Source organism: Dendrobium catenatum, unplaced genomic scaffold (assembly GCF_001605985.2).
Source record: "Dendrobium catenatum unplaced genomic scaffold, ASM160598v2 fragScaff_scaffold_133, whole genome shotgun sequence".
Taxonomy (NCBI): domain Eukaryota; kingdom Viridiplantae; phylum Streptophyta; class Magnoliopsida; order Asparagales; family Orchidaceae; genus Dendrobium; species Dendrobium catenatum.
In genome coordinates, this window is record NW_021318595.1 from 198,643 (window position 1) to 224,269 (window position 25,627).

A 25,627-nucleotide genomic window follows, 5' to 3' on the forward strand; every position below is an offset into this window, starting at 1 on the left:
TTGCGCTAATTTTAAAATAATATTTTATTAATATCCGGAGCTATCTCTGCGTTCGGTCACCTGACCCAATAATTTGCCCTGCCAACCATGCCGACAACTTGTTATTACCACCGCCTGCCATCGCCATCTGATATAATATTCACTAAAACTAGATTACTGCACATATTTTTATTTCATATTAAAATATAAATAAATAAAATAAAATAAAAAAAAAACAAAATAAAATAAAAAATGATCATAAACAGGCCTTTGTAAAAATCTATTTCTCATAATAAAAAATTACAGTTAGATAAATATGTCAACATTCTGACAAATAAAATAGCGAAAATGTCCCCAAGATAACAATTAATGCTCTATCGAAAGTGATTATTCTTTGCGGACACCGAATCGTTCGGATGCGAATCAGAATGTGTCACATCATCTCGGTACACTATGGTACACAATTGTGATACATAAAAAAACGAGTGATATGACACGTTCTGATTCACCTTCAAATAATATCCGTATCCGCACAGAATAATTTCACCTATTGAGAGGTTCTATAGGTAACACTCAGCAAATCAAACAAGAACCTGTTCAATCTGACAAACTTAAAAGCTGTACAACTTCAATAACAGTACAAGCAAAAGGCTCAAACAAGCTCCAAACATCTCAAAAAGAATTAGCAATATTACCCACAGTTACAATAACCAATTTCCATCTAATTTACATCTTTTTTTATCAGTTCTGCCACTAAAAAAAATTAAAAATAACATTCCTATATGAAAAAAAAAAAAAAACAGAAGAATTATGACGTGTGAGTTTTTTTTTCACCATTTTATTATGCAGAGCTGATTCTTGTGATACTTGAATAGTCTCCAACATTAGCAACAAACAGAGGATCCTTATCTTTGCTGGAGTTTCCTGATGCCTGACTTGCCTGCTCCAACTCCTTGGTCAAATCTTCCATGGTTTTCTTCAAGTTAGCTCTGTTCATCTGACCTCCTTCCCCCATTGACACACCAACCATTGTGATTTTTGGAAGAAGAGGATTAGGGGGAACTTTGTTAATATCATTCTCATCAGATTTCATCATTCTGTCATAGGGAATCATAGAAATGCATATAAAGAAGGTAGGGAGGAGATGAATTCAGCAAAATGGAGAGATTCTATACCTTGGATTGGATATGTTGCCTTTAGATTTATGTTGCTTTCCCTGTAGCCTTGACCATGGATTTGATAACCAGTCTCCAAATGGAAACTGATAGTTCATTTGACTAATTGGTTGGGCATTATCTCCCTTAGTGCTTTCAATTGAATCAGTATCGGAAGCAAAGGGATTCAGTCTGTCCTCATTATGCTGGAGAATTTGGGGATTAGTAGCAGAACTGGCTAATGCAGAATTCTTCTGGAAACAAGCTGCGCTCCTGTTAATATTACCGTTAAGCTAATGTAATTTAAGTAGGAGAATTGGAGAAGTTTATTCAAGAAGAAACAAATCAAAACGATTCAGTGTAAAGTCAAAACAAAAACTCTTTCGATTAGTTAGATAGATGTCTTGAGCCCTGAAAAACCTACTAAATGACATATCATACACATGAAAAAGATCTTGTTAGCTCTTGTGAACGTACAAATAGTTTTATGGGTAGGCTAACACCTAGGAAGAGGATGATCATTCTTCACCAATTTAAGTTTCTAATTCAAATGTAAGATCAAGTTTGTCCCAACCTCTCCAACATCATCAAAATTGACAATATGCATGAGTCAGACGACTTTATAATATTTTAAGAATGACCATTCTTCATCAATTAATATTGAAGATATATATATATCACACTACCCAAACCATCCATTAATTATAACTATAAACTTGCTGGATCGATGAAAAGGAAATTATAGAATTCAAAAAATTTCGAATAATTCAATTTCAAAATTAGAGATAAAAATCAATGGTCATAGTTTTGATCTTTGGATTCTCAAAGATTAAAATACTTTAATTAAAAAAGTTTTTCAGGGTGTCATATGCTAAACTTTTGATATTATCATCTTGAAATATAAGACCAAGATCATCAACGTTGATTTGAAATCTAATAGCAATTTAGTGATCAAATTTATTACTTATTATGAAGATTTGACCATTGACTTTATCTAGGAGGCTCTTCCATTGGAGGCTAATTCTAGAGCTAGCTACATCAAGCCCAAGATTAAGCCCAAACTAGACCAAAGCATATTAAATGTTAATGTAGATTGACAAGCACACATGATTGGAATTTAAAGTTGGTGAAATCTGCTTTGCGTGCACAATGTAGATCTTGGTGTTTAGTATCGGTAGAATCGGAGAAATTTTACGCACCTTACATTATTGTAGCATGAGGAAAGTCGATGTAGACATGAGAAAGACTGCAGAATCTTAAGACCATTTAGGGCTTGACTGATGAAAGTTTGTATTCGAAAATCCATAACAAAAAAAAGAAAGGAAAAAAGAAGAGAAAATAGTAAAGAAGTACGAAAGGAGAATAAGGAAGTGACTTTCTTTCAACACTTGAATGCCAAGATGAACCCCAATAAGTATATCGGGAGATTTTGCCAACAATGCCACCATATAACACACAGTCAGTACCTATAATAACATGTAAGAGGAATAGAAGATTAAACGGCAGGGACTATATAATGAAGTCAATATAATCAACACGAGTAGTAGTGGTATCATTATTATATGTTCAGCATTTTCATCCTTAGAACTAATAATAGACCTAGATCAAGCATAAGCACATGGAATTATAAGAAAAGAAACCAATGAATCTCAGCATATGAGTGGAATTTGTTCTCAAATTTCGAATGACCAGACTCAAACTCAGGCATATATCATACTAAAGTTCATGCAACCGAAATCCCTATCAATGAAAGTCATCATTACGTAAAGGCCCATTGACAAAATAATCTTCTAAGGATTATCCCCATAAAAGAGAGAATTATACACATGGTCATGAACTTCAGGAGGTAGATTTAACATTTGAGGCTAATGGGGACGTTGGGATAATATATGAGAACTAGATTTTTTATTTAAAAATGGTTTGAATTCCAATAAGAGGTTGGTTATCCATGGTTTAAGAAGTAGAGTTTATATTGGAGAGGTTTTTATGCTTTATGCTTTTAAAATTTTGGAATTATGATGTGGATGATTATATGACGGACATGATGGAGAAAAGATGGCTATATTGGATTTTCAAGAAGGGAGAGGGACATAGCAATCAAGAAAAAGAGAAAATTCGTTGCGAAGATGAGAACAGAATTTTAATTTTGGGACTCAAAAGTTATGATCACAATTTATGTTATTAGTTTTAATACCAATTATTGTAGATTGGTAACATCGAATTAGAGCTATAATCTAATGTAATATCATGGAATAAACTTGAGAGAGACTGAAAGGTCAAGATGGAAAGATAAAGGCCTTGGGAGAAAAAGGCAAATAAAGGAGAACAAAGAGTGGAATTTGGAAATAATACTTGAGAGGAACGAGAATGGGGAAGAACCGAGAAAGCAAAAGGTGACCAACTGCTATTTATTATTTCATAGCTATGCATAATCTAAAATGCAGCCATAAGGAACTCTTAATATAGAAGAGAGTCCTTTTACTTAAAAGAGTAAAAAATGTTCAAAGGAATTAAAATAACCATCATAATCTTCTTATAACAAGAAATAAATATGAAATAACAGAAAATGATATAAATAATAAATACAACATAACATAAACTAATACGAGACAGGCTAACAATCTAAGGTGCTCCCAATGATTTAATCTAGAAAAGGATCTATGGCTCATGATGATGCATCACTTCTTGATTTAAGGGCTCTCACAACATTGGAACGGGCTAACCACATAGCCAAGAGACATGAATGGATCAAAATGGTGCCCTAAATTTGGGCTAACCAAGCCCTAGATCAAGTTAACCTGCATGATGAAAAGGACCCGTACATGGCTTGACCAAGCCTATAAGGAGGATGGTTGTTTGGAATTAAAAAGGGAGATAATCTAACCTCAGTAGGCTTATCTAACCAAATAGCTCAACAGGGCAATGTGGAAGACCCTATTATTATATTTTCCTTGTATGATACTTTAGGTACATAAATAATCTAATATCTTTTATGTCATTATTTTGAGTAATCTGTCTCCATATGAGATTACTTGACACAAATAATCAAGAATTTTATACATTTATGAATTCAAGGCACATTGATAGCAATTTAGTACTTCATTAACCATAAGTAATCAATTAACCTTATGAGTGTTTGTGCATTATCCTCATTGCATTTATCTTATTAAGAAAAGAGCTACTAACTAATCATGGGCATGAATGCAAAATGCTGGTTAGTTGTGATACACTAAAAATGACTAAAATTCAAGATTGCAAGAGTACAATCTGTTAATAAATTTAGCCCGTTTTCTCATGTCAATAAAACTACGAAATGTGTTCTAGCACATGCCATAGTGGCACAACACAATTTATGCCGTAGGAAAGGCTACGAGCCTATGTGTTCAACCTTACAAATGTTGCAGAGAGGTAAGGCATGATTTACATTGTAGGAAATGCTATGAGTCCCACCCCAACAAATATCATATTAGTTTAGGTATGATTTACAGTGTGTAGATTCAAGAGAGATGACAAGACAGTATAAATATGTTATGCTTGATGTCATCTATGTAGTTAGTGTTTATTGTGAGTAATAACTATACTAAAGTTAGAGAAGACGGAAGAGAAGTTTTAGAAGGGTTTTTTAAGAGTGAAGGAAAGGAGTCAATTATGTGAAAACTCAAGTGAAGCGGAAGGCAAGTTTATGCAACATTGGGTGCCGACATGGGTGCAGGAGAAGAGTGTTGCTGAGGATTCACGCACTTGAGGGCACAAAGAGATGCAGGGTGTGAGCATACAAGAACAAGAGATCGGGCAGTTGCATTGAATCCAAGGGATCAATATCACAATAATGGGGGTAAGAGGTCAAAAAGAATAGAGCGAATTTGTTAAATATCATTATATTTCAATTAGATCCTAAAATGGTACAAGCAAATTGTGAAGAATGTGCTGCCAACATGAAGGACTAACCAATAATTATCAGAGTCTACTAAAGAAGAAGAAGAACAATGATGTGATCCGCCTTCCGCCAGCTGAGGGAGGGCGGGCGACCCCGCGGCGCGCGGAAACAGCCAGAACGGGCGCCGCATTGGCGCGCCCGTTCGATCCGCCGAAGCAGGTACGCGGAGCGGGACAGGGGCCATTCGGCTTGAGCGGAACCGGTCCATTTCTGGACCGGTTTGGCTCAGGTCTAGCCTGAGCTCAGGCGGTTCATTTTGGGCATCCCACTAGTGGATTTTGTTGGTCTTTTGGCTTGCTATAAGTAAGGAATAGAGGGATATTTCTAGGGCATGCATGATTTGAGTTTTCTCTTAGCCTCCTTAGTTTTTTTACCTTGTTTTTCTAGGGTTTGTAGTGGGAGACCTTGTCCTTCTCGAAGTGGACAAATTGTATCTTGTTTCTCTTGGATTTTGAATGCAAAGTTTCTTGTTCTTCCTCTCATCCCTCTTGTGTTGATTTTTTCTTGGATTTGGAGGAGAAATTTCAGTTTTGGAAGAGCATTAGGGCAAACCCTAACTTGGAACCCTAAGGCGTATCAAACAACTCCAAGATAGTTAAGATTGGTAACATAAAAAGTGGTCTACAAAAATGTAATGAGTTTTACTTTATTTTGTTCTTTTAGCAAAGTAGATTGCATCTAGATATTTTATTTTTAGGTATGTATTAGGCAGATCATATCTATCTTGTAAACTTGGTCTATACAAGTAGTATAAATAACTCCTATTGTAATCAAATAGCATGAATGAAAAATTTATGGTTTGCTCTATTTCTTTCCCTCTCTTTTATTTCCTCTTAGGAGTCCACGCCTATTTTAAAGGCGCCTCACTTTTGGGCCTCCAAAAAGCATATTAATGGTGCTCTTATTGCACTAACCTCATGCTATTGCAAGAGGTTTCTTCTCCTAGCAGTTCCTCTTCCTTTTCCACAGTCAAGCACTCAAGTTTTGCCTCCCACCTACTGCCACACCTGCACTTCATCCATTCGAGTTTCCATCCAAACCGCATTCCCTCCGCACTTCTCCTTCTCAAGATTCTGCTCGTGTCACCTTAATGTAGCCGCAGACCCTTCGCCGCAAAATCCCTCCTGACTATCGCAACAACCTCCAATAAACATTCTGGACGGGTTCTTCAGCAACCTGACAACCGCACCTCTCAACAACCAACATTTAGCCCCTTGACAACCGCCGTCCTGGATTAGTTCCCTAACCACGATCTTGTCTCAACCAACCTCATTTCCACCAATTGCCAAGATTTGCAAGATCCTTCCAACAATCCTCCAATTGTTTTTTTAATAACATTCAGCAACCTTCAAGGATTCAAGATTTTTTGGCAACCCATTTTTTGTCTACACATGAACAAGATTTTTTAAGTTTAAATCAATTTCCTCGTTTTCTTGTTCTTGCTGATTTTTTTTTTTATTCTACACATTCTACTAATTTTTCTCCTTTCTCCTTTGATACAAGTACCAATTCAAGTGCTAAGGAATTTCATCATTTATACCCAACATGAAGAATGCTGATTTAGCTGAATCTCTATGCTCAATGCAAAGTAATTATGACTTGCAATTAGCCAAAATCCAAAAATCTCTCCAACAATTTAATATTCAATTCTCTTCCACTGATACATCCATCCAACAATTTCAAACCTTCATGGACTCTGTTTATAAGCATCTTGACAGCTTACGCACGGATCATTCACCTTCCTTTCACAATCAAGATCTTGCTTCCTTCGCCGGTATTCTTGGCTCCTCTAACTCCCTACTCCACAATCAATCCTCGTATCTTTAGGTTTTTCTTATCTTAAAATTATGAAAATTGTTCTTCCTCGCTTCAATGGATCTGTTGTGAAAACATGGATCTTTAAAGCAAAAGAATATTTCGATTTTTATAATACTCTTGATTGTCATAATATTAGAATCACTTGTTTTCATTTGGAAGGTCCCACTGCTACTTAGTGTCAATTGCTTAGGATAAAAGGTCAATCTCTTTTTTGGTCTGATTTTATGTTATATTTACAACAAAGATTTGGTCTTTCTTATGAGGATTTACATGAGAATATTTCAAAATTAACCCAACAACTTCTATTTTGGATTATCAAACAGCTTTTGAAATTTTTGCATTTAAAGTTACAAATCTATGAGAGTCTACCCTTATTAGTTATTTCATTTCTGGACTTAAACAAGAATTACGATGAGAAATTTTACTTGCTCTTCCTACTTCTCTTTTGGATGTAATGGAACACACTAGACGTCATGAATAAAAAATTCAAGACTTCTTTTCTACATATCATCAAATTGGCGTAAACCAAATCCGTCTTATCTATAATCCAAAATTAAACCTCCTACCTCTCTCCTCTCATCCAGCCTCAACCCCACTCACTGAGCCCAAACTTCTCACACCATTCATAAATCTCATAACCTCCCAATTCACAAACTCTCTCCTGCTGAAATTCAACATATACAAAAAAAATGAAACCCAATCCCTAAATTCTACTCACTACTTGGCACTGACATCAATGAATGTATAGTCTCCTCCCTCTTCTCTTGATATTGATGATAGCCATGATTATGTTAGACCCGTCCATACGGGACTGGTCTACGAATAGAGGATGAACTCTCCGCCTCCTGCATATGCCGCACGATCCGACGCCCAGACAAAGCGGTTTAGGAAGGTTTTTGAAGGGAGTTAGGAGGGAAATTTAAATGTAGGGATTGTTTAGAGTTTTTTTTTGGATTGTATAGTTTGTTTTTCTAGGGTTAGGGCATCTTGAATTTGGCTGAAATTTGAGACCTCTTAAGTTTTTGGGCTCTAGCGGCGTCTAGAGATTTGGAAGAGATAGATCCTCCTCTCGAATAGAGGATCAATTGTATTTTGCAATTTTCTTCCGTTAGTTTGTGTTCTTGTAATAAAATTCCTATTTTTCTCTAATTTTCCATTGGATTTGTGGAGATTTATCGCTATTTTTGTCAAGATCATTAGGTTTTACTTGAGATCATCAAGTGTTTCCTAACATATTATTCTCCTGAAATTAATTTAAATGCCCTAAACGGACAATTTAATCCTCATTCTTTTCATTTAAATAGCTCTATTAATAATCAAAAGGTTTAGATTTAAATTAATAGCAATAATACCCATAATTTTATTCAAGCCAATCTTATCCATCAGCTTGTTCTTGTTCCATAACTCATCAACCAATTTAAAGTTTCAATAGGCAATGGCAATTTACTTTTTTTAACAAATAAATGCCTCAATGTCACAATTATTATGTAAGGCTATCAGGTAACCTTAGATTTATTCTTTCTTTCCATCCATGGGGACAATGTCATCCTGGGTATAGGCTACAATCCTTAGGACCCGTTTACATAATTATCGCAGTTTAACTATGCAATTTAATTATCAAAATCAACCACTTATACTTTTTTGGCGAACCTTAATTATCCTTCAATCCCATTTCTTTCAACCAATTGCATGCCCTAATTTCATATTCTCCAACCATCCAATTATTCACTACTCAACCCCATCATCTAATTATTGACCTTGCATCACCTGACTCTTTAAATAAATATCTAGATACTCTCCCTCACCCTCTTCCTACTCACATTTTCACATTATTATATGTATTTCAACATTTATCCAAGCCACCGCAAGGGTTACCACCACCACGTACCATCGTATCCATCTTCCTTCTATATCAATACCTGTTAACATTCGCCTTTATCATTACCCACATTATCAAAAGGATGCAATAGAGCAATTAGTTTCAAAAATATTACAGTCCAACATTATTTTGCATAGTCATAGTCTTTTTCTAGCCCTATCCTTCTTGTCAAGAAAAGAGATGGCACTTAACGCTTTTGTATTGAGTATCGTGCCTTAAATACCCTTACTATTAAATATAAATTTCCTATTCCAACAGTGGATGTACTTCCTGGAGCCCATTTTTTTTCTAAACTTGACCTTTGTTCTGGATGTCATCAAGTCTGTATGCATCTGCATGATATTCATAAAACTGCTTTTCACATTCACGATAGTTACTATGAATTTCTCATTATGTTTTTTGGCTTAATAAATGCACCATCTATCTTAATGAACCAAATTTATCAATCTTTCTTCAAAACTTTGCCATTATTTGTCTTTATAATATCCTCATATATAGTCCTACTTTAGAGCTTCATGATGATCACATCCTCCTCGTATTTCAATGTTTAACTACAAACAAGTTGTTTCTTAAATTAGATAAATGTCAATTTTGTCAATCCTCCATTGAATATCTTGGTCATATTGTATCTTTTGAAAGTGTCCAACCCGATCCTAAGAAAATCTCAATTATGATTACTTGGCAAATTCCTTCATCTTTAATACATTTGCGCTCTTTTTTGGGTTTAACGGGTTATTATCATCACTTTATCTCAAATTATGCTTCAATTCCATCCCCTTTAACTGATTTACTCAAGAAAAACTCTTTCAAATGGAATGACTCTGCTTCTAGTGCCTTTAATAACCTTAAGAGAGCCAGAACCACAACCCTTGTTTACCTTTACTGGATTTTTCAAAATAATTAATTATTGAAACCGATGCTTCAAAGATTAATATTGGAACGGTTTTGCTATAAAACAATCATCATATTTCTTTCTTCAATAAAAATCTAAACACTCGCCTATCGCAATCCTCTACTTAAAAGAATTATAAGCCATCACTGAGGCTATTTGCAAATGGTGTCAATACCTATTAGGAACTTAGTTAATTATTCACATAGATCATAAAAGCCTATAAAATCATCGAACACAAATACTTCAAGCACCAGACCAACAATAGTATCTCCCAAACTCTTAGGCTTTGATTTCTCCATTGAGTATACAAAAACAACAACATCAAGCCTTTGTCCCACTATAGTTGTTGACTCATTATCTCACTTACTTGAAGATAGAGTTCCTTTTCCGACCGCCTTATTTTCACTCTTCACACTCACAAATTTTTCTATTTCATTAATCAATGATTTAAAGAAGAAAGCCCTTTAAATCTCCTGATATCCTTCAACTCACTTCCCACCTATTAAAAGCTGAACTCTCCTCCTTCATATTACCAAATTCAAAAAAATATTCTCTATTTTCAAGATTGAATCTATATCAGTACGTTTTTTTTTCTCTTAAAAATCAATTTCTCATTGAATTTCATTCCACAACTCTTGTCGGCCATCAAGATATTCTCAAAATAATTAAACAAATCTCTTTAATTTTTTATTGGTTTAGACTCCATAAAGATGTCACTGATTTCGTTATATATGCCAAGAAATAAAAATCTCTACCTTGCCTCCCGTCGGTCTATTAACTCCTTTACCAGTTCCATTATAAATGTGTGAAAATTTATCTATGGATTTTATTACTAGCCTCCCTTACTCAAAAGGGAACACCACCATTTTAGTAGTAATTGATTACTTTTCCAAATATGCTCATTTTGGCCAATTATCATTTAATTATTCCGCCTCTCAAGTAGCTGAACTTTTCACCAATATCGTAGCTAAATTGCATGGCTCCTCCAAAACAATTATCTCCGACCGTAACAACATTTTCTTAAGCCTCTTTTGGCATTGTCTTTTTGCCTTGAGTGACACCACTCTTCACTATAGCACTGCATATCACCCACAAACTGATGGACAAACAGAGGTCCTCAATCGTTGTTTAGAATAATACCTTCGTGCATTTACATCAACTACTCCACGATTATGGTCTACATTTCTTTGTTGGGTTGAACTTTGTTATAATACATTCCTTCATACGACTATTTAAATTATCCATTTTCAAGCTCTACATGATTGATTACCTCCATCAATCCCCGCATATCTTCGTGGTACTATTGACATTTATGTTGTAGATACCTTATTAACAACCGTGACACCCTTTTACAACACTTTTATCATAAAATGTCTCATGAAATTAATGGCAAATCTCCATATAAGGGATTTGCAATTCTCCGTAGAAGATTTAGTCATAGTTAAACTACAACCCTTCAGGCAAAATTCTTTTGTCTACAGACCGCATTCTAAATTAGCTAAATCATATTTTAGACATTTTTTAATTCAAGGGGTCATTAGCCCATTGATTTACCGCCTAACCCTTCTAATACCAAAATTCATCATGTCTTTCACATTTCTCTTCACAGACCATGTAAAGGAACTTTCTGTTGACTCCGTCCTAACTGTTAAACCTTGCTTATAATGATCAACCACTCATTGTTTCTTATGCCATTTTAGCGTCCCCCGCATTATAAAGCTTCATGGACAACCTCACCATCAAGTCTTGTTATAATGAAAATTAAATACACCGAAAGATGCCACATGAAAAAATTTTGCAGTACTCCCTTCATCATTTGCTTCCCTCAACTTTGAGGACAAGGTTATTTTTCATGGCGACAGGAGTGTTAAACATTAATATATTTCATTAGATCCTAAAATGATACAAGCAAATTTTTTAAGAATCCGCTACCAACATGAATGACCAATCAACAATCATCGGAGTCTACCAAAGAAGAACTCCAAAATAGCTAAGATTGATAACATAAGAAATGGACTACAAAGATGTTATGAGTTTTATTGATAGGAAATACTTGATTTCAAGTAGTTCCTAGCCAAATCTGAATTAAAACAAGAAGGAATCTGCTGTTTTCTACAGTGGACAGCAGCCAAACACAGGAAAACAGCGAGAAATTGCGAGAAAACTAAGAGAAAACTCAAGCAAAGGCTTGTATTTTACTAGTAGACGAATAAAATCAGCAAAGATACAAGTGTTCTTCAATTCGAGAGGAAGAACAACTCTCCAATCTCCGGCAACGCCAAGAGCCCAAGAAAAATCCTAGATCTCAAATAAGATTCCAATTCAAGATGATCCCCTCATCCCTCCTATTCCTGCTAATTAACATGAAAGGATAATTAACACTTACCTAAACTACCCTTACATTCAAAATTTCCCCCCAATTTGCATTAAGCCAAGCCAGGGGCCCACCCCATTAAGCCAAGCCAGCAAAGATACAAGTGTTGTAGGATTTTGGTTTTTTGGAGAAAGAATGGAACACAGAGCTAGATTGTGAGGGAAAAAGAGAATTGCTCGAGTAGGATTTCCATGTTTTGGGGTTTAGTGGTGCAAGCTTATCTATCCTTTCTCCGATGGCAACAAGTTGATGAATCCATAGCTACAATGTACCTATTGTATAAAATATGGAAAAAGAAATCATGCTTTATTATACAACTTAAGTCCAAACATTGAACCAACACCAAGAGGGACAACTTAGTGTAAGTTTATAAGTAGTTTGGATTCAGCAAATATCGAGAAATCATTATGCTATTAGGCTTATTGATGTAGAACGGGTAGGAGGATTTGCTCGGGAATTGTATTTCTTCTCCAAAATTCCAAGTCCTAATCAAACTTGAAATGAGTTTCAGGTTTTCTGATAATGGGGATGGAGCTTGGGAGGAAAAATCAAGCTAAGGGCTTGAGAGAAATTCGGCCAACAGAGAAAATTATTGGCAGAGACACGTGGGGAAGAAAGAGGGAGGAGAGGCTGCTTTGGAGAGGAGTAACTGATGGGGTTTGTTTCCAAACAAGGGGTTTCCCTTTTGGAATAAATCAAGTAAAACACAATTTCAGCTAGGTGAGAGTTACGGGATTGAAGAGGTGAAATAGGAATTAATTAGAGATATGGGTGGAGGAGTCAGGAAACGGACCAGAGGAAATTTCGGCCAGATTTAGATGAGGGGATATGGAGTACTTCCTAAGTGGGGAATATGGATTTGGAAATAAATTTCTATGATTTATTTGAGGAGGGGCTAGCGGCATATATGTGCTGGGGGGAAATTAATGGGTCCATTAATACTTACTTAATAAGTCAAGATAGGAAAGAAATATTTGATCATCTCTTGATTTAAAATTCAAATAAGAATTAATTCAAAAGGTTTCCTAAAATAAGACATATAAATATAGTAACTATTTGAAATTCAAATTGATTTGAATTAATTCAAACGATAGTTACCAAATTTATGCAATCTAATTTAGGAAGGAATGAATGTCATGTGGAGACGGTGGAGGTTGGATGGGTCTAATTTAATTTGGAGGGATTAATGACTCATCTCCTTGCAATTCAAATTTGAATTTTGAATTGGAGAGTTAAAACCTTCCAAATATGGATCAACCCCAATTAGGAAAGATTTCAAATTTGAAATTTGAAAACCAAAATTGTCATGGATTTTCCCTCCAATTTTGCCAACCCAAATTAGGAAGGGGGGGGGGAGATTCACGGGTTGGATGGGGGAGGTGGCCGGCAAGTGAGGGAGTTGGCCGTGGGCTTGGAGAGGAAGGATGGGGTGAGATCCGACGGTGAGGGTGGAGGATGAAGACGACTAGAACAATAAGGAAAAACAAAAAGCAAGAGATAAAAAACAAAAGAGAGAAAATAAACGATAGACGATAAAAACCGCGAGTCTCGGACTCTCCCGAACACTGACGGGTGATGCTTTGCCCTTCTCCAAGGGACTTCAATTCACGAGCCCGGACCCATCCTGCGGGCTGGTGAAACTCCGATTCCTTCCCATAGGAATCTCACTAACGCTCTCTCACAAGAAGAACACAAGTGTGGACAAAAAAAAATTTAATATCAAATCTTCATCCATATTACAATAGCTTAAGGCCCTATATCTAGGCCACAACATGAGAAAAATCAAAATTACAAAATTGCCCCTTGGGCCACAACAATCAAATAAGCTAACCTAGGGGTAAAACATGAAATAACATAAAATAAGAGCTAAAATTCATAAAATAACTCATAAATGACAATTTAAATTAGAGCCGTCGATTTACGACGCCTCCTGTGATAGATGTGCCAAATCTTCGTGCTGATGTCCGCATCACTTATAGCCCGTAGTTTCGGGTTTGACTGAAAATGGATGAAACAGAAATAACCAGTTTACCATGGGTCCTTAACTTTGAGATATGCTGAAATTGAACAAGGTATGTTCTCATGGAAAATATTATTCTGCAGCACAAAAGCAAAAAAAAAAAACAATGCCATGCACAAATTTTAACTTTAAAACCCTAAACTTATGAAATGATTATGGTACGTAATTTTTCCTTAGGAGATTATGTTTGCATTGCATTGAGCAAAGATCATACTTCGATAGGAAAACAGGAATTTTCTTTCATGGTGGCAGCCCATGAAAAATATAAAGAAGATAAAGTAGCAGTCTTTTTATTTGATATGACACAAAACACAGTGATTGCGGCAATAACATACCTTTCTTCAAATGAATCAACTAGATATGGAAGCTTTGGCTGAATACCAGTGACTTTCCTCAACCACTTATTCCCTAGTAGTGCTTTGTCAACAACATCAAGGAGTTGGATCTCAGCTGCCTTTGACATGACACTAAGAGGTACTCCAGGATGACCCATTTCATCCAACAATTCTTGAACCTGAAACGCATGATGGGAAGAAGCATAAGCATCAAACGTTAAAACTAAAATTCAGCAAGAGAATGCCAGTCACAACTCACGTATGCCACTGAATAATAACAAAATTGCAGAGATGGATGTAGTTGGCAGGTTGCAGGCAAAGTGACCATGCTGTATAATGACACCAACAATAAAAAGCCTTGAAGAAGATTACCTCTGGAGGCTCAAATAAACTATCAATATGTTCCTCAATTTCAGCAGCGAAGCCATCATCTACAATGTCACGCCTCCGTTGCATATGACGGCTGTGGATTAATGTATGGAAGTGCTGATCAATTGAAGCCTCAAGAATGTTATCTAGCAAGTTCTTGTCAAAAAAGTATGGGGTATACCTGAAAGGAGAAGTAAAACCATACTAGACTATCAAATTTATGGGGAAAGAAAGAGGCAAGCCAGGAAAATTAAAATGGAAAAAAAAAACAAAGAGAAACAGTGGGCAACATCAAATGAATGAGTTAGCATAAGACAATGCAAAGAAGTAGCAGTTTTCTTCACTCAACGCATGGATATGCAGTCATGTTCTGTTATGGATTTATATACATGTAATTTTTTTTAATTAATGGTGCATGAGCTTGAGCCCACCACATGAAATTAATCAAAGAACGGATGGCCAGCAACTGGTGCTGAATCTAATAGGGTATGGATGCTGGCAGTATATAGTATTGAATGGGCATTATAAGACGGATTATGCATGAAAATTACTATGATTTTCGCTAATTATATTTATCATCTGAGCCTCTAGAAGTTGTGAGATGATCTTTTCATATCCATCATCAGTCGTTGGCTCAATCCTTAAATGTAAGTTAGCAAGATAATTAAATCCATTTAGTAAGACATAGGATGTGAATTCACAAGAAGAGGATGTGAAGAGAGATGTCATGACAATGGGGGTTGGTTCATGAAGTAAAATTAAATTTGAGACATTCAAGTTTGAAATATTAAAAAAAACTCATAAATTTTCAATTATAAGTATTTATCTCAATGTGTTGTATAATTTTATAAAGCCATGTCTTTCTTGAAATTAATTAATTAAAGGCCCCCACAGGAAGCCATTCAGGATATCCTAAAAAAGACTCAAAAGAAATTTAACCAAATCACTCAAAATTCACTCAAAACACATTTGAATACATCGTTCATGAATTCCAAAGCAGAAAATCCTTCCATAAAATCCAATTCTCGATTTGCTTCAGGATCCGTCATAATAGGAAAGTAGCGATGCCAAAATACAAATAGAGAACAACGTAGAAAATCCTGGATTATGGACTACAGAGATTAGTGGCAGCCAACTGCAGCAAATCACAGGATACAGAGAATCAAGCGATAATTGAGTAATTCTAGCATGAAAAACACGCAGCAAACGTGTTCTCAGTTCTGCAGCATTAGTAAGAATTCAGAAATTTCAATGCTAGCAATCTGCGGGATAAGCAAGGAAAAAAGGTGGTGAGGAGTTGTTGCGGTTAGAAATAGTGGTTGCTAAAGGATCCCTCAGTTTTTGCATTGCGTTTCAAAAACCTATCTCAAAATTTTTCCCTGCTGGAGCATTACACAAATTTAGCATGGGCAATCTCTCCATGATTCCATGACCATGTGCAACATCTCGTTCATCTATGAGAGAGTAGTAGAGGCTTAATTTCAAATATAACTGCACAAATTCCTCGCAAAAAAAAAAATCCTAACAAAAAAAAAAAAGCTACAAGATGATTGGAGAGTTAAAATTAAATAGAATAAATCGGGAGGAAAAGCGGGTACATTATATCAAGTTATTAAAATAAGATATATAGTGCTTTTCAAAGGTAAACTTTAGCTTGTAACTACACAACCATCTCTAGCTCTCAAGCTTTTAATGTTTCATAATACTAAAAAAGCTAATAAAAGAAAGTGAGATCACCACAAATGCTCAAAGTTGGTGTCTAGAAAGCAAAGCATCATGGTTTATAAATGGGAAAAATGCATACCATTTGATACCATCAGCTGTTGCTATTGCAATGTTCAAGTTATTTGCTGTAAAAACAGGAACTCCATGAACTTTTCTTCTTTCACCCTTCTTTGGAATTGTTCGCAGCAATTTATTAGCTGCCTTAACCTGTAAGGAGAAATTATAGCAGGTTATTGCATGCATGTTCTTAGCACGCAGAAAATTCTCCCATACCTGCTCTTTATTTGGAACAAATTGGAACATATGAGGCTTCTCCTGTAAAAAAAGTAATACTTTCAAATTTAGAGCTGTGATCAAATAAATTTTAGTAAAAAATGATACCGTTTACATGAACAACAATTGGTTGAAAACAAAACAATTCAGCATCAAAGCAATGTACATGTGAAATTACTTGAACACGGACACTATACATGAATACTCCTGCCTAGACTCCAATGAAGCTTATAGATCAATTTCCTGTGATTTATTTCATGGTTCACCTATTATGTTTAAATGACGAGCAGTATTTACATATCTGTGTATGCTACAGTAAAGACGTGTGACTATGTGAACAAGAAGAATTCCACAGAAAATGCCAAGTATCAGCTTCATATATACGACATTTCCATTACAAATTTCTCAACTGGACAATTTAAAAGAAAACTTTTAACATAGCTTGGATGCCAAATGGAAATAATGAACTGAAATAAGCGTGTTACAAATAGACAGTAGTTTAAAATAGAAGATTTTTATATACATGTTACACCTATTTGTATATGTCCATCCAGGAGATGCGGAAATAAGGTTTTCAAATGATTTCAGCTTAAAATATTCAGCCTAAACATAAGAATAAACATGTTTATCTTAATATGACTTATTAATATAATTCCCAAGTTATTCAAATTATGCATGCACAAATTATTTGAGTTGGAAGTAATCAAGGTTGAATATATATATATAACAAACCGGACAGCAAATTCAGAATATCAATCCTACCTTGAAGTGTTCATACGCTGCATCAAGGCGGCAAGCACCCACCATTCCAGTTGGAACATTCATCCTTTTCACATATGTAACTATGGTAATTAAAATGATTAAGAATGTTATTCATGACATAATGCAGAGCCAACCAAAACATACTAATATGCCACTAAAAGCTAGCAGATATAGCACCAAATCAAATTAATAATTTCCAGAAGCATTTGCATAAGCTAAAAGTTGAAAATAAGATATTATAGACATATTAGAATAAAATATACATCTATTTCAACACTTTGGCATTTGTTGTGATGTAAATGATTGAAAAGGGTTAAAATGGAGTTCTTAAAGTGAGTTTCAATGATGTTTGCTTGCTTGGTAGGAACTCTCTTTTGCAAAATTTGTTATAGCGTTTATTTGGACTAGAATGAGCTTCATTTTTACCATTTTTACCGACCATCCTATTAAATTTTATTAGTTTATTACCATTTTGAATAAAAGCAATATTATAATCCAACGTTCTTTTAATTTTAAGCTTTTTTTTACATTGTAAAAAAAGCAAAAATAAAGTTAGCTTTCCAAGCCATCAAAGGGGGAATCCATTTCTAACCTTTCCAAAGGAAACTTACGAACATAGGAACTAAATTTCATTCAGCTTAAACCAAACAAACATTGCAACTTGTTCCCAGAACTTGATATTACTTCCAACTGCTTGCATTAAAAAAAGGCACTTAATGTGCCAGATGGCATACTTCTCAAGGTTATGGCACACTTCTTGATATGATTGCACACTTCTTAAAGCATTGCACTTAAATTTGATAACTACATTTTGATGCGTACATGATTTAAAAATATCAAAAAATTTAGTTGTTTGCTTGGACATTCATTTAAGAAGTGGGCGAAAATTTTTATCTAGAAGTTTTAAAAAACTGCCTTCTGCCATCTATCCATTTGCGTGTACGTGTTGTGAATCGGATGGCATAGAGGGCAAAGAGGAATCCTATAAGAGCATTTCAAGATGTGATATTTGCATCTTTTAGTATTTCTATTTTAATGTTATGGAATCAAAGTCTTCTCCTATAAATAGAAGGCCCTCCTCCCTAGTTTCATTACACATTTAGAGCTGTTTGATTCCTTGTGTCTAAGGTTTGAATGTTCTAAGGGTCGTAAGGAGATTATATTCGTGCTTGTAGGTGAGCTGTTGCATTCATTATAAGTCCCCTGTAAGTCATATTCCAGTCAAAGTTTGTTCTCATTTTTATGATTTTTTTTTTAATATAGTTATATTTTATTCAAAAATGTCATTTAATGCCATATTCCCAATAAGTTCATTAGTTTAAATTTTGGTAACCTCCCGACACCTCTCCCATATAGGGGACATCTTAGGGCATAGTAGACTTTCCACCATGCTTAAGGAAAGCATACAGGGTCGGAGTAGGGATGTAAGATTTTCTAAACGAGTCGAGCTCGAGCCCACTAATCGAGCTCGATCTCGAGCTCGAGCTCGAGCTCGAGCTCATTAAGGACTAAACGAGCCAGGCTTGATAAGGCAAATACTCGACTCGACTCGTTTACACCCCTAGGTCGGAGTTGTGAGACTCCACAAACAACAATTAGAAGGGTGTGGGATTCGCGAAACAAGGATTTCATTATTTAAATTTTGATTAGATGATTTTTTTTAACATATAAAAAAAATCCCAAAATAGTCCCCAGACTATTCGTATTGATCAATTTAATCTCAAGGTATCATTGCCCTAATTTAGTCCCTCGACTATATAAAATTAATACAAAACAGTCCCTCATGATATAATTGTGATCTAAAATTGATCTAAATTTAGTCTCTTAACTTTACAAATATGATCCCAACTTGGTCCCTTGGATCAATTTTTTATAGTCAATGGACAAAATTGGAGCAATGTTATACATAGGATTAAAATGATCATATATAAATAGTCAGGGGACAATTTTTAAATTTAACCCTTAATATATTTGTATATATTGTTGTATGAATCCACTTTATAGTAAAATTCATCGTTCGCATGTCTCAAATTATGTTTCGTCATCTCGTGCATTAGCAAATATCATATTTCCCCTTCATATGACAACCTAGGCAATATGGGTATGTTTTTTGAGTAATTTGACATTCCGGATGTACCAGTGCAGTTTATTTTGCTAACGAATAACATATGAGCTACTTTTATGTGACATTGCATTTGTAGTCCATCGTTTATCCTAACAATTATTATTATCGTGAACAATAACACACTATCATCCACCATGAATAATAATCGAGAGGATAGTTAGTGTTCACAATGTTGAATGACTGTGATGGATCGATAATGATGCTAATTATAGACTCGGCCATACACATGTTTCATGTTTAGATTTTTTTTTTCTTGTTCAATTTTAGATTATTGTGCATGTAAAATTTTTTATTTAGAATGTAAAACAAGTTCTGATATAGATAATATTGCAGGTTCAAGTTGAGATTCACATTATGTATTAGTTGTAAAGTAATTCTTCATTTTCCAGGTCTAACTATCATCAAAAGTAGGTTCAATAATTTCATGGATAACATTTTTAGCAAGCTTAGCTTGACCTTAAGAGCTGTTGACGCTTATTTTATAGGTTATTGTTGATTGAATGCAAAAGATTTCTCCATACAAATGATAGATAACATGCATGTTATTTACATCTTCTATGCCATAGCGCATGTTGTTTGGTTAATGCTGGAAGAATTCTAAAAACAACCCAACATATACGGAACTTATGACCAAACCAAAAATTATCAAATATGCCATAAGGTTTGGGATATGAGTTAGTTGAAGAAGATGAGGTTGGATTAGGATTAGCTCCTAACTTGATTTGCCCATCCAAATCGTATCCCTAAAAAGAAAATACACCAGCACTAATCTAAATAGAAAAGCAAATAATTTCACCAAATACTAGCTAGCTTATATCATATATGGCATCTATTATCTCAATAAGTTTGTGTTTTCGTTTTGAAGGTTCATTTGCAAAAGAGAATTAAAAGACATTGTCAGATAATGCAATGTAATTATAAGGAAAAAAACAGCATAAATGATAGAGAAGCGAGAAAAGACTATGATTTAAGAAAAACCATTAATTAAAAAAAAGCGAGAAAAAGCTCAGCATTTCTTGTGGTAAACACATTTAAATAAGTGCACAAAATTATAATTTGATTTTGCTCTGGAAAATATTTCACCAAAAATTCTTTCTCATAAATTTAACTTTCAATTCGATGAAATTTTTGATAACCTAAGTTAATGACTTATAACGCATATAACACAGCTAATTCACTTTCTGATAGCATATACAAGAGGAAAAAGGTTAAGCGTCAAACTTCTGGATCAATATAATTAATTTTTGCATCAAGTGTTACTAAAATAATAAGCTTTGCCGAAAAAGAAATAATTTACCTGCATCACTTAAATCCATAAAAAAGCGGAAAACTGGTCCATTTTCTTCATTCTTGCCTACCCTTACAACCAACTTCTTAACCCACTCTGGCAACCTGGAAGCGAAAGTGAAGTCAGAAGTAAAACATAAAAATCAACCTCCATGATAAGCAGAGATATACTATTGTAGGTAGCATCAAGAAGTTCCTTGGTAGTTTAGTGTCATCTCAATCACAAGGCATTGAAAGCAAGATCCTTAATGCAAGATAAATTTATTTTCTTAAAATGATACGTGCTAAACAGATATAGCTACAAAAAATTAGGATAAATAAAAAATGAATAATAATTAGATATACTGGGTAGAGTAAAAGCCAAGGAATTAACACTTCCAAGCAATTTGGATGGGAGCAATATAAAAGCCAAACTTGATCGATGCTTGACATATCAAAAAATAACTTCAAGGGGCATCATAAGCAGCAATACATTGTGTATAAAATTCTATAAGTTCTATTTGATCAAAATTTATATGAGGCGTTGTGGGGCCTAAAAATCACCATCGAGCTCGGTTCAATATTCGAGTTGGTACCAAATTATTTTTTCAAAAGGAAAATTGAATGTTGAATAAGAACATTGCCTATAGATTTTGGCCAATATATCAATGAAGATGAAGAAGAGTGACTGCCGCACACTCTTGAAACGATAGTTTAAGAAAATTACAAGGTTTCTTCCATCAACAAACACCATCTTCTAAATAAAAAACAAGCAGAAAACAAATAATGAACCCACCTTTTAGTGATGAAGGGGATGTCAAAATGCGACGTGACGGCCATAAGGCCATTGCCCGAGGGATCAAGCATGCTGAAGACCTGTCCAACAAAAGCGGGTCCTCCGCCGCCCCCACCCTTTCCGCTAGAGCCCAGTCCATCCACTCGAACGCTCGATGAGAGGCTCCTTACCGAGGACGGGGGCGCGGCCTGGTTCTGGCTCCGGCCAGGAGAATAGAACAAAGAGGATGAGGTTGAGGGCAGGAGCACGGGTACGGTGACAAAGGAAACCAGCGGCAACGGCGGCGGCGTAATAATTTTGGAAGGGGTGGCGGTGCAGCCGGGAACGAGGGTAGAGAAGGGTAAACGAGATAGAATATTTGAGGTGAGAGATTGCACGCACCGACCGGCGGATTGGAGGGACAGAGGAGTGTTTCTCTCTGACGAGGAAGAGTTGCAGGGCATCATCGCCAACGCCGATGCTGCGGAGATGCTGCTTGGCGTGCCGATTGCTGTAGGCCAATTCAGGGTAGGCCCATTATCGTTTATTCTCGAATTTTTGTAGGGGCTGTTTGGTTGGAGTCTTGGTGAGATTATTGGGTTGGGCAGTACTTCATAATACAGAGTAGTATTGAGCTCGGTATTGAGCAATATCGAGTTCAGTATTGAGTAGGAGGTGATGTGGTGCATTTTTATTGAGCTTCGGATGTCGTCCGGTGTCCGAACCCAATAATTTTCCGTTTGGTTGAAGTGTTTCGTAGTGTCCTGCATTAAATGTGATGGTTTTATGATTTTTAGAGTTTATTTCATAAAAAAAAATTAAGAGTAACCTTGGGAGAAATAAATGTAAAGTAATTTTTTAAGATATTTTTTTAAAATTAAAGGCAGCACTCAAATACTAACACAACACTACGTGAGACTCGAACCCAGAACTTTTTAGTTGGGAGTCAAACTTAAAACCAAAAAACCATAGAGCTATTTAGAAATTTAGAATTCAGATAATAAATTTTTACTTTAAATTGATTCTAATTGAGCAAATTTGAAGTATACATATAAAAGTAAATATCTTCGGCCCTGTCAAGATGTTCGTCTTCGTTTGTAACCTTTGAAGCAACCCTAACACTGTCTCATCTTTGTCTTGATAGCCACACGTAATCTCGCTAATTATTACCTTCTTAAACAGTTCACCCAAGTTTTTTATCTTGAGTCTTTGACCTAAAAAAAAAAGCCCAAATAGTTTGATTCACTTTATTGCAAGTCATATGGCAAAAAGTAATAATATCCTTTAATTATTTTGCAGTAAATCAAATTTTGATTTAGACATGCCCAAAAGAAAGTGAATTGGACTTTTAAAAGTTTTAAGCATCTCTAAAAACTATTTCTTATCACAAAATATCACGATGTTAAGTAGAAAAGTAAATGTCAACATATAACATTAAGTAAGAGTTGCAAAGACAAAACGCTTATAAATTTGTAATGATTTTTATGTGATTCGACCATAACTTACACCTATGTATCGGTTTCCTCGACACCTAAGATTTCATGCATAACATGCACTAAACTAAATCGTTACTCCGAATAAACAAGGAACCCTTGTACCTACTTTTTGGGACAAACTATTTTTCCACTTAGAGAACCTACCCCAAATTCTTTCCTCAAGTAATGCCACATTTTCAATGCATGCTAACATTCGAAAAATAAGTGAAATATGCAATTAATTGGGTGCAAAATGGCTAGATTATGTTATTAATATCTCTTAGAATCAACCTTTGACGATGCCTGCAAAGTAGTTTGTGAATGCTCGTAAATCATTGCAGAGACTAGTTAAACTTATTTTTTTCAGGAACCCAAAACTATATTTTTACGAGACTTGTTAAATTTTGCGTAGGCACACAAAGTAGTTTGTGGTGATACACAAACTATTATAGATTCTCATAGAGTCTAAATTATATAATATTTTTTTATTCATTTTTATTAATGAATTTTAGGTCTTTTTATCAAAATATCTATTTAGTTTATTTTAAATAAGACCTCACATACATTTTAAAAAAAAAATATTTTGGCTTTAAAATAAACCATTTAATGGAGTCATAAGTGAAAACTTAACTTAGTTGTAAATGATAGTTTCAACCTTTATAGCTTGCTTGCCTTGAATGACCTCAATGTTTTTATTTTGTGTTGCTCTCTCTCAAAAAAAAAAAAAACATAATGCATTTTTCTACTCTATTAAGCTTTTCTTCTTGTGCTTGAATCAACCATTTGATGGTTTACATATTTCTTGCATACACTCAATTTGAAATCATTAGTCCCAAACTTTAGTGTAGCTTGTAATTATCAAAATTTAGTATAAACTTTGGTTACAAGTTGTCAATATATTTATTTATTTATTTATTTTATGATGACAAATATATATTAAGGAACTTTATTTTATATGAGTGTTTAGGTAATAAACCCTCCCTCTAAGATAAGCAATTACAAAAATATGAAAGGAAAACATGATAGCACATGTAGATGAAGATATGCAATAAATTTAATGAAATTGATAAACAACATGTGTGAGATAAATATCTTTAAATTCATTGAGATAAATATCTTTAAAGAGCTTATCCTTTTTTTTTCTTCTCTAACTCTTCTATACATAACTAACCCAATGGAAGTAATCATATTGATTAAAATATTTTACTATAATTATTATTCATCAAAATTCATTTGCACTAGCCAGAAGTTCAATCAATACATTAGTCTATCTTTCAATACTTCTGACTATAAAAGAATAAAATAAGAAAAGATGTACACTAACATAAATTAGACATACTTAAATCAAATTAGCTTCACTATACTAGATCCTTACCCAAACTTAAAATATTAAAATCACATAGTGAGCTAATAGCTCATTAGGTTATTAGAACATAAAATTGTTATCAATACATGACAGTAGCAATAATATGGATATAATTAATCATTGTAGATTAGTAAGAATAATAACAATCATTATAAGAATTACGATTCAATATGATCAATCTTAATCAGTTAACTGAGTAAATTATTAAAATCAATTTGTTATATCAATTCTATATTTGCATCATATATAATATAACATTAGGGTGAATATGAATACATACATATATCATATATGAAACTATATTCATCAGTTATAATAAATAAATGTTATCTATCTAATCATTTGCCTTAGTATATTATCATATAATACCATGCGTCAAATATCTATTTATATATGTATATATCAATCTTTATTAGTGCGTGTATAACATTTATGTATGTTATGTATTAATCATGTTAATCTTATCATATATCTATATCAATCATATCATATTATATCATATCACTTATGCAATTTATCATGTATGCTTATGTCTTATACATATGTTATAATCAATAATAAGAAAGGCAGGATATATGGCTATTTGTAATATTTTTTTTGTGTCAAATCTTGTAGGCCTTTCAAACTCAATAAGAATCAATCTCAATTATATCATTCATGTAAAAAGGAACTAGTCTCATTTTCACATGCCACAAGTACTAATTAGTATACATATATTATGCCAAAATATATGTTAGATCCAATGAGCAATAACTTTATGCAAATCATGTATTTCATGTTCATATTTAGTGAACTAACCCCTACTAATTTCCTACTTGATATTACTCTACTCATTTCTAATAAAATGACATATATGCAAAATTAATAGGTGAAATGAACTTGTCAAAATGTCAAGATGATGATATATATCACATATCAAAAGCTATACAGTAGAAATTTACAGTAAATTTTTATCAATTTTAGAAGAAAAAAATGAACACAACTCAAAATTATCAAAAATAAAAATAGGGTTAAGATTTTCAACTACAATCAAGCACTTTTCATAACTGAAGTGACATAAGATATTAGGCCAAATCTTGCTTTCTCTCTCTTCTCTCCTCCTC

At 34.3% G+C, this 25,627-nt stretch overlaps 1 protein-coding gene across 1 annotated transcript; it reads right to left on the reverse strand.

Moving 5' to 3' along the window:
* Window positions 1–582: 582 nt before the first annotated feature.
* On the reverse strand, window positions 583–22,338 carry LOC110091911. Its single transcript, XM_020816215.2, has 9 exons — window positions 21,705–22,338; window positions 20,940–21,034; window positions 17,518–17,597; window positions 16,756–16,797; window positions 16,562–16,689; window positions 14,761–14,938; window positions 14,389–14,567; window positions 1,155–1,406; window positions 583–1,076 (listed from the first exon to the last, which is right to left on the reverse strand). The coding sequence occupies exons 1-9, from the start codon at window positions 22,148–22,150 to the stop codon at window positions 821–823; spliced, it is 1,656 nt and encodes a 551-aa protein (XP_020671874.1). The 5' UTR covers window positions 22,151–22,338; the 3' UTR covers window positions 583–820.
* Between the last annotated feature and the right edge of the window lie 3,289 nt (window positions 22,339–25,627).

Bases quoted from the DNA above. Each gene is read 5' to 3' on its own strand.
- LOC110091911 (XM_020816215.2), bottom strand. From the start codon at position 22,150: ATGATGCCCTGCAACTCTTCCTCGTCAGAGAGAAACACTCCTCTGTCC. The intron at 21,035-21,704 runs GTGGGTTCATTA...TTTCGCTTCCAG, and splicing joins ATCCCCTTCATCACTAAAAG to GTTGCCAGAGTGGGTTAAGA. The intron at 16,798-17,517 runs GTAGGATTGATA...CTTTTTTTACAG, and splicing joins CAGCGTATGAACACTTCAAG to GAGAAGCCTCATATGTTCCA.